This window comes from Danaus plexippus, chromosome 23 (genome assembly GCF_018135715.1).
Source record: "Danaus plexippus chromosome 23, MEX_DaPlex, whole genome shotgun sequence".
Classification (NCBI taxonomy): domain Eukaryota; kingdom Metazoa; phylum Arthropoda; class Insecta; order Lepidoptera; family Nymphalidae; genus Danaus; species Danaus plexippus.
In genome coordinates, this window is record NC_083551.1 from 3,088,334 (window position 1) to 3,098,642 (window position 10,309).

The 10,309-nt window shown below is 30.2% G+C and overlaps 1 protein-coding gene across 1 annotated transcript; it reads right to left on the reverse strand.

Moving 5' to 3' along the window:
• Positions 1-5,515: 5,515 nt before the first annotated feature.
• LOC116774693 (uncharacterized) lies at positions 5,516-9,985 on the reverse strand. The gene is made up of 5 exons (XM_032667417.2): positions 9,728-9,985; positions 8,453-9,542; positions 7,050-8,262; positions 6,716-6,918; positions 5,516-6,334 (listed from the first exon to the last, which is right to left on the reverse strand). The coding sequence occupies exons 2-5, from the start codon at positions 9,518-9,520 to the stop codon at positions 5,669-5,671; spliced, it is 3,150 nt and encodes a 1,049-aa protein (XP_032523308.2). The 5' UTR covers positions 9,521-9,542; positions 9,728-9,985; the 3' UTR covers positions 5,516-5,668.
• Positions 9,986-10,309: the final 324 nt, after the last annotated feature.

Here is a 10,309-nt window from a genome sequence, read left to right on the forward strand (position 1 = left end):
TTTTTTTAATTTAGTAACTCAATATATATATATATATATCTCCTTAAAATATATTTTACTTTTAATTTTTATTCTGTAAAACAATTCACAAGATTGGAATAAAGGCACTTCATATTTAAATAGTATTCTATTCGTAGTAAATGTATAATGTTAAGTAATTTTGCGAACCAGGACAATTGTACTAATTTCATATTAATTTGTTTTACATTTAATTGTTCCCTGGCAATAGGCGGTTGGTAAATATTACTTTAGCAAATCAGAATTACATGAATTCTAGTACATATTGATATTGTATGAAATGTCATAAATTTCAACTGAAGTCGTTCTAAAACTTGGGGTCATTAAATAACTTACAATCGTCAAATGATAAATTTAATTCAAATACTAATGAAACACAAGCAGTGTAACAAAGTATATCAAAGAAGGTAAAATAAAAATTTCAATGAAATAAATATCTCTCACCCAAAAAATGTTACAGTAAATTACAAGTAATTAAAAAAAAATATTAGTTTAAATTTTTTAGAGTATTTTTAAAAGTTTACCCGTGACGTCACAGTTCAGAGAAGTGACGTCACATAACTTTGAAATGTAAAAATATCATTATTTTATTATTAAATACTCTTGTTATTATAGAAAAAGGATTGTCATGTTATTAATAGGACTAACTTGATGTTTTAGTACACTTTATCTTTTCAGGCTTGCATTTGTACGTTGAATTCTGTGTTCAATATTATTTACAAACACAATCAAAATGATTGACGTCTCAAACTCAAAACATCTTTTTTCATGTCGGTTAAAACATTGGAACCACATCTCTATACATACACTTATTAGAACATAGCTTCTTTACTCATTAAATATTTATTTCGTAAAATATGAATATACAATTTCTGTTACAAATATAGTTAAAGATAATAACACACTCTACTGGAAGACTCAAATTAATTAAGTGACATAATATGACCTATTTTACAATATAATGGCAAGAATGAAACTAATATTTTTCGGATGTACCACGCGTGTTTTATTTTTTTGTTAAAACTACATACTCCCGAGGTTTCGGTTACTTTTCAGCAACCGTGATCACGGGCACATATCGTCTGAAAAATATTAGTTTCATTTAAATGAATAAAACTCGCGAAAGTCTTAAATCTCATTATAATGGAAAGAATTTAGCACAAATTTTAATGATAATTCTAGGTACTATGTTGTATTGTATATTTTTTATTTATTAAAAAATAAATAAAATGTATCATGGCCATTGTCTGATATTCTCAAATTGTTCGAGTTGGTTGTCGTTAAATTTTTAGAGCACAATCCAGAGATGAAATTAAGATTAATATTGTAAAATTATTCCAATAAGGGCAAAGTAGATTTAACAGATTAAACATTTTGTTAACTTGTTAGTGATATTATTCAGTTTTATAAAAGGTAAATATGAATAATATTCTGTTATAATAAATCAAGATCGTCAACGCCTGAGCGACAAAAAACAATATAGATAATTTATACATTTAGGTAGACATTTCATAGGATTTATGTACATTTAAAAAAAATATTTCATCTGTTTGTAATAATAAATTCACTCTCAAAGATTCAGTTAGCTTCATTTCTAAACTCAAGTCTATATAATAGTAAGTTATTATAGCATTACTTGCCACACTCATAATTCTGTTACACCAAGTAATTTTAATAATATCTTTAAGCAATTTCGTCGCTCGAAAGCGCTATAATTTGACTTAACATGTAGTGTATTTTTTATGTTTGACTTCGCGTCAATCTTACGAAGTGACCTAATTATGATATCTTTTATTAATGATATAGGTATAACAACAAAACAAACAGCTATAAATAGATGATTTATTGTTTACTTAATGATGGTTAAGTTTTGCCACACATAACTATCTATCTAATACTCTATTTTAAATTGTATTTTTTTTATTGTATAGGATGTACCTCAATCTTTGTTGCTAAGATGTATTAATTTATAGATTACTATCACAAAAAATCATAACAAAAACTAACAACTGAAAAAACTGAAGAAGAACACGATGAATGTTAAAATTAAAATGTTTTATTATAATATTTCTCATTAACCGTCAGCTGTAATATTAATTTATAACAGTCGTAGTCGTAAAACAGAGAAAAAGATATTACCGAAGAAAGCAAATTTGACATACAGGTAAGCCTTTAGTATCCATAGATTTGAATCTATATAATTAACATAGGATTAACAATGAATTTTGAATGAAGTGGACCCGTTCGCATTATCGCAAACTTTTAAAAAACTAAAAGATATGGCTTTTTTGCGTAAAGACCTCATGCTGTACGTATATGTGTAGACGAAACCTCTTAGCATTCAATAAATTGCTGGGTCCATCGCGTTACCAGAAGAGGAACTTCAACAGTGTCTGGGACTTGCAACCAAGGTGTAGGTTTAAGGGGCCTCTATCAACGCGCGTTTAACGCTCAACTCCACCATCCAAGCTCCTCTCTCTACCTAACCAAATTTGAAAAGAACCTACTAGGGTTGCCTTCGAAGTACGTGCCAAGAATGAATTGATATTAGTTCAGGACAGGCGTTTAGTTGCTCAATATAGAAAAGTATGTAAAGGATATCACTATCTACGTTAGTGACATTCTAATTCTGACATAGGTATTATATGATCTATGGAACGCTTTGCGATCAGTGTGACGTGACGAAGGATGAGGTTAGTTTTTGTGATCTTGAGAAAATTTAGAAAATATTCTCGTGCTTTATTTTAAAAGATATATAATATTATTTAAACTAGAAGTAACAGCTTTAAATGTTGTTTTTGTTTTTACAGGTAAGCTATTCTCTTAATTTCATCTGGGCACATACCATTATAAGTATATACGTCATCAGAGAGTCAATTTCGGCATTTCAAGTGTGAACTGTAAATGCTACTTTTTAGAAGAACGTTCTGTGAACTTAATGTTTCCCGATTACTATAATTATTTTGTCCTTTTATGTTTTTATAATGTGCAAGAAAACTACGATTCAATAAAAAATATTTCATTAAGATGTTGCCGTCATGAGATAAATTATATGAAGGTTTCTGTTAAAAGACTTTGAGTGTCTCTGACCTTCAACTGAGATAATATGTTGACAAGTTGTCTTATCAAGAAATCTCGTTAGTTTAAGTGAATAAAATCATAAAAGAATTAATGTGATCTGTAACTAGAACAGAGCTATTGTTATACTATAGTGAATACATAAGATTGCCGGCTTAATAAAAATGTCTCGTCCTTCTTCAAAAACAAAATATTTAAACACGTATGCCAAACAAACTGTGCCTTCACCTGCGATGCGAAGAGTTGATCTCTAATGTATAAGCCTCTAGGATCGATGATCTTTGTACAAACATTGGTTACATGGAAAAAATATGTAAGAAAAATCCACAACATCCTTAAGGATGCCCCATCCTCTGCCCTAATCAATTAGAAATATATGATGGATTCAAGTGTTAGAAATTTGGACTAACTTTAATAAATAAGTATACTACATCTGAGTTATACTTGAACATAAATAATATAAGAAATAAATTACTTAAATTCTCACCGTTCCCAGTAAAAATCCTTTGCAATAAAAATTGCAAAAGATTTTCAGTCATAAATATTTAAAACACCGCCGCCTCCTTCTCAACTGGGCTTAATAATATTCCACCTGTATAATTAACAATTCAATTACCACGTCCCACAATATAGTAAAAGTTTTTAAACCAAATATTAAGATAAAAATTTACAAATGGTTTTTATGTAAGAGTTTTGATGTTAACCGATATAATAGTAATATTAGAAAATATAGAAATCTATATTGGAAAAGTACAAACAAATAAATATTATTCTTGTTTCGATTATATTTCATATCGCCAATTTTAATTAAAAGATCACCAATGTTAAGTAAAAGATTTTCCACTAAGATATATGAAATTTTTATCTGAGAAATTCAATCCTACTAAAGATTAAAAAAATATTAACCAAAACATACAGATATTTCAGTAAACTAAGTTTTATAGTTATTATTATTATTTGGAAAAGTATAAGTAATTTTAAAGAAAAATGGATCTTGTCGAAGCAATTGCAGTTTACACACAAAAAAGAAATGCTTTGACAACAATTTTGCTCCTGGGGAATACGTTACAGAAGATTCTTTTAAAGATTTGAGATATATAACAAAAACGAACTATTATAAAACCAATGTATTGGGAATATTAACCCTCAATCAAAGTTTTCCACGCGAGTTCGTCAGTGTTGTAAAAAGTTTCAAAACATGGAACTTTATACAATTCAAGGGAACTGACGATAAAACTATATTTTTAGACTCAACTAATAAAATTTTTAGTTAAAAATAAAGTTTACTTCGTTTGAGACATCTTTAAGTAATTTTAAACTTAGTAAAAAATGGTCTATTTAATAAAGCATTTTGAAAAAGAAATAAGGAAATAATCGATCATTTTTAATACCTAAAATGATGAAACGTGACAACGACCAGAATAAAAAGGATACTTTAAACAGGGGAAAGTATTTTCCCCACTTAGGTGCCTCACAAACGATCCATTTATCAGCAAAATATTTAAAAATATATCAAAATAACATAAAAATTCTATATAAGCAGAAGTTAATACAACTTTAAAAGAAAGTGATTTTATTTCTGTAGAAAATTTGTCATATTAGTAAGGTGTTACTAATAATTAAAAAAAGAAACGGCAAGATTCTCGATATGTAAGTAGCCTTATATAAAATGAGCTTAGTAAGACAAACAACAGTAAAGCCACGTCTGGATTAGATTATTTTTTCGACACCTTTTAATTTTCAATTTAATTTTTAAATATAATATTGGCCTTGGGTCCATTGAATAAGGAATTCTAAATAAACTTCTAAAAGACCAGTTTTTTCCGTGTTAATAATTTATAAAAACAGACAATTTATAAATAAGTCCAAATATTTTTTTTTCTATAAATAAAACGAGCCATTGGTCAAAGTTAGTTTTGGTTACTTTTGTTTTAAACTTTAAGTCTTGATTGGTATGGATGTTTAAAGAAAACCACTGCAATTTTATCAAGATTATGGGATTGAGTAAACTGCAACGCAAATCGGGTAAACAGTTCGGGAAAAAGCTCAAATCTTTACTTGAAACTTATTCTCTCAACACAAGCTTGTAAGGAGACTTTACTGTTATTTAAAAAAATATTTTCTCTAATATTTGAGTAATATTATATATTTTAAATGTTTTCTTCTAAGAAAGCTGTAGAAAATTAAAAAATATTTAAAAGTATAATTGTGTTTTTGCATTATTTAACTTCCAGCAACACCTTTGCTTGTTCTGCAAATATCAAATCTCTAGTTCTAAGTCAATTGAATTGAGTAATGCTGATCTATTCAGAACATTCTATTTCACAGCTTTATGCAGCGTACAAATAGATTTAAGAAAGACTTCAATACTTACGTAATAAATAGGAATGTTAATAAATAATACATTTAATGTAATAAATAAGATAAAACCATAAAAATCTTTATTTACACACAAGTTAACAAACATCTATATAAAGTTTTGTATAGAGCATCTATCATCTACATTGTAAAAAGAATCGAAATCTTTTATAAACATTAATCACACATCACATAACAACCATTCTTCACAACTTCACCTGGTTTTGGCTTCATCGTCTTTGGTTTCGTTTCTTTTTGATTCTTCGTCAATTTTTGGTTTATGAACCGGTACATTTTCAACTGGAGGTGGCGTTATTGGCACTAAACTGCCATCTTCTTCAGCTACTTTAAGTCCTATAGTAGCTCCAAGTTTAGCACTCGCCTGTTTGAAGGTATCAGATAGTTTCACTTGAACAACATTGATACACATAGAGGTCAACGCTAAACCAAAGACAAGGTATAAAATTGACGCCATCATAAACATTGGATGATCCGGTACCAGGTCTCCTAAACCAATAGTCGACATTGATATGAAAACGAAGTAAAATGATTCAAAAAAGCTCCAACTTTCCCAAAAATTGTACCCTACAGCACCGATTATAATATAAACTACCAAAATAAATATAGCTACTGATATAGGAAGATTAAATTCGTCATCTATTTCAAACACAGATGGGGCTGGCGTATCTGGCTCGGTTTCAATTTCAAAGTCATTCTTGCTACCAGGTTTTGGTGGTAAGGGCGGTGGCACATCACTAGCTTTTCTTACAACTGGTGGTGGATGATGACTCTCGGAAACTCCATTCACATCTTCTTCAGAAAATATTTGTGAAGGTCTTCGTACAACATCATATACAATATTTAGGCCTTTCATCACTTCCTGGAATAGAATTTTAAAGTCTTTAAGCAAACCTAGAAACTAGTAGCAGATTATATTCTGGAATATAAGGAAACATACGGCCCCTAGCGACATCATTATCAATATCCGGTGTAAAAGGAAACGCGGGCTTTGTTTCCTTTCGCAAAACAGTTATTTGAATCGTATTTCCTTATGATAACAAGAATATGCAAAATTCTTTGAAATCGATTTGCAATTAGAAAAAAAGAATCTACGACATTCTGATATTAGATTATATTTAAAAATATATATTAAAGTTGATGAAAATTATAATTAATAATATTTCCTGCATAGATGAAGTTTCAATTGAATAAAATAAACCTTTTCAATCATACTTAAAAATATACAAAATAAATTAAATACCTGTACAGGAATTGTTCTTCTAACGCGTCTACAACTTCTTGTGTAGTAAAATCGACGAATAAAGGACCAGAAAAATTTTATTATTCTTGTAAATAGCTTTCCAAAATCAGCCAATACTATCAAGAACAGTGGTATGCCTATAATAGCGTAGACTATCGTTGCCACACGACCGTTTGTTGTTTTTGGAGCAATATGGCCATAACCTAAAAAACAAACTTCAATTAATATTAGGTTTTGTAATATTAATAGTCATAAACTATAAGGAGAATAAATAAAAATTCTATTCTTCATCAGCACCTTTTTATTTTGTTACAAACTTTCATTTGAATCTTACCTATAGTAGTTACGAGGGTCAAACAATAGACAAATGAGTTCATAAAGTTCCAAGATCTTTGACCACTGTAAGATGTCACGCCAGCTTCGTGGGCTGTATGCAACTGATCCTCGAATTCATATAACTTTTTTCTTGCCAATGACTTCCAATCTTCCTCTCGTAAATAATGACTACCTTTCCATAGACTTTCAATGAAGTCACGTTTAACATTTCTGGAGCTGCATTTGTACGCATTTTCAAAAGATCCTTCTAAAGTTTTAAACATAATTCCGCCCAAACCACACATCATTATTAATAGAATTAGATTACAAATGCATTTATTTCTTAATAGAATAATTTGCTTATATTCCTTTTCACATTCTTGTTTAAATTCTTGCCAATTTGCTAATAATTTCCATCGAGAATACTTAACTTTCTTATCCTTAACGGTTGTTGTAGATTTCGGTTTATTTAATTCTTTTTTATGATTCTCTATTTTATCTGTAGCCTTAGCCTGTTTTACAATTTGATCAGCTAAAGATCGTTTACGTAATGAAGACTTTACACCGATATCTGCGTCTTCTTTTACATCGTGGATTAATTTAAAATTATTTTTATGGTCTTCAACGTCTGTTTCCTTACTTAAAAGTTTAAGTTTACGAGTCAATTCTGCAGATCGTTCAAGTAAATCAAAATCATATTCATTTTCGCTCGGAGACGAAGAATAACAACTAGAAGTATATTCTGACTGACTTGCATCGACATATCCTGAACTTTGTCTGCTGTGTTTTTCAATTGTACGACTTTGTTTTGGTTTATCTGTCAATCCAGATAAAATTTCACGATCACTAATAATTTGTATAGTTTTTGGACACGATATACCTCTTGTCTGTCTAAGATTAACAGGGGTTTTATTAGGAGTTTGTAAAATTTTGCTATATTTTTTATACTCAATTGGTAATTTTGGATCATCTTTGGGAATAGACAAACTACGAGCTCTGGCTTTTTGCATTAGCTCCATTATTTCTTGACTAGTTTGACTTACACCGGTTGCGGTTTTGTCAAATATGTTCGTATTTTCTATTCTAGTAACAGACTGCGAACGATTTGCTCTAGGAGATCGATTTTTCATAAAACGTCGTGGAGTCGGTACTACCTTTCGTTTAACTCCACTGGAGTATTCGCTATTTTGTTGCGTTTGGTCTTCACTCATTTCACTTTCACTAGTTTTACTCTGCAAATATTATTATTAATAACTAATTAGTATTCTCTTCTGACGCAACGAATCTTAATTAATTAGATATGACATGACATTATGCCAATATGATTCTTCACGATAATGTATGTTCTTAAAAGAAATAAAAATATAGTCCTATATTTAATAAAATAAGAAATGTGATTAGCAATGTCAAACGTAAACTGACCGCAAATCTGGAAGTTGATTTACTTCGAGCTGGTTTTACGGGTGGAACTTTACTCTGGGTTTCACTTGTAACTTTAACAGGCACTTGTTTCGTTACGCTTGGTTTCGAATCAGTAGATATTTTCCTACTAGGAGTCCTGACAACTCTTTCCCTTACTTCAACTACAGGTTTTTGTTCTTGTGCAAGTTTTTTACTTGGAGTTCTTTCAACTTGTATTACTTTCGTAACGAGTTCTCCAGGTGCGGATGGTTGTTCATTATTTTTGATAGACTTTGGAGTAGACTTAGGTTTTTTTTCTTCAATTGCTGAGTCCTTTTTCTTGGAAGGACTTTTATTTTTTTCTGTTGTCTCTTTAATTTCGTCAGGATAAACTATCTCTTCTAATTGTTTTGTCGGTGAAGGAAATACTTGAGTATTCTGGTTATCTTTTGGAGAAGTCGGTGGTGATAAAGAGTTCCTTGAAGGGTTGGCGTCTAGCGACTCCAAAGTTAATGAGTTTCTTCTATTAGGACCATCGTCTTTCGGGCTCAAACAGTACGTTGTACTCAATAATTTGTTCCCAGGATCGATAAAACTTCCTTTTCGTTCTAATGAACTTGATTCCTCTTTGTCAGGAAGAGCAAATGGTGAAATACTTCTGCGTCTTCTTTCATTTGCTGCGATAGAACGAGCTTCTAAGATTTCATCTGTGTCTATATCGTATACAGGATCTTTGGCATTAGATTGCTCTTGAACCAAGCGTTTCATTTCTTCATACGTATTGTCAGCTTCTATTTCTCTTGACGTCCGTTGCGGCTGTATATCTTCATCTTCAGATGTAGTATCTTCATGAGGAACTGCAGTTCGAGAAGGTTCAGGAGTCTTTTCCCTTTGCCGCATAATCTGTCCTCTGTTTTTGGACAAATTTCGTCTTTTCCGTATTGATGAAGAATTGAGGTCACCTTCCATTTTATACTGGACTGAAGATTTCAAACGAACTTTGCAACTTGTTTGTGTTTCACTTTCAGCTTTTATAACAGGTATACCTTTCCTTATAGTATCATCAGAATTCAAATCTTTCTCACTCATCCCACAACAAAGTAAAGCTGATCTGAAAAAAGAAGAAGCACTATGTTCAAAGAATATTTATAGGAAACTGATCTTACTACTAGTGTCGATATTATAATCTTATATTCTTATTAAACACTTGGCAATATTTCATTTTTGTGTTGCCAATATTTTCTGATGACAATCTAGGCTGAGAACATAAATTTAATGAATATGACAAAAACTCACCATCTTCAATGGCCGCAGGAAAATGTCTTTTTCATATTGGTGTCGCGGGATTCCTATTGAGAGATTCTATTTTTAGCCTTTCACTTCTTGAATCACAAACACACTTCAGATATAATCTGACGTTATTTTTATCTCATTTCCCCCAATAACACTTTTACCTTTAAATATAACACGTCTCAAAATCTTTAATACAGATGTGTTAAAGACAGAATTTCACCTATTTGCGTTTAGATTGCGTGAAGACTGTGCTCAAGTGCGCCAATGTTTGCCGGGCAATGTTCCAGAAATAAAACAACTATATCAACATTCAGTATGCATGTGTGCTGGTTAAAAATATAAAATTTTAGTTAAGATTAGTTAAGAAGAAATCAAACTATAAATATTGTAAAATTATGTTCCGAAAAATATTTTATCAGATTACATTATTGATATTGACATTTGATACCATAAATATCAAAAAGACGTAATAATATTTTTGAATGATATTTTTAAAATATAGTAGTTTTAAAACATTGCTATTTTAGTAAACAATATTTTTCATTTATGTAAAGACAACACAATAAAATTCTTGAAACACCTTTT

What these genes read in the sequence shown, in the direction of transcription:
- LOC116774693 (XM_032667417.2), bottom strand. Translation starts at nt 9,520, where the DNA reads ATGAGTGAGAAAGATTTGAATTCTGATGATACTATAAGGAAAGGTATA. An exon ending in GACCCTCGTAACTACTATAG is followed by an intron (nt 6,919 to 7,049) that starts GTAAGATTCAAA and finishes TTTGTTTTTTAG; the next exon opens with GTTATGGCCATATTGCTCCA. An exon ending in GAAGAACAATTCCTGTACAG is followed by an intron (nt 6,335 to 6,715) that starts GTATTTAATTTA and finishes ATTCTATTCCAG; the next exon opens with GAAGTGATGAAAGGCCTAAA.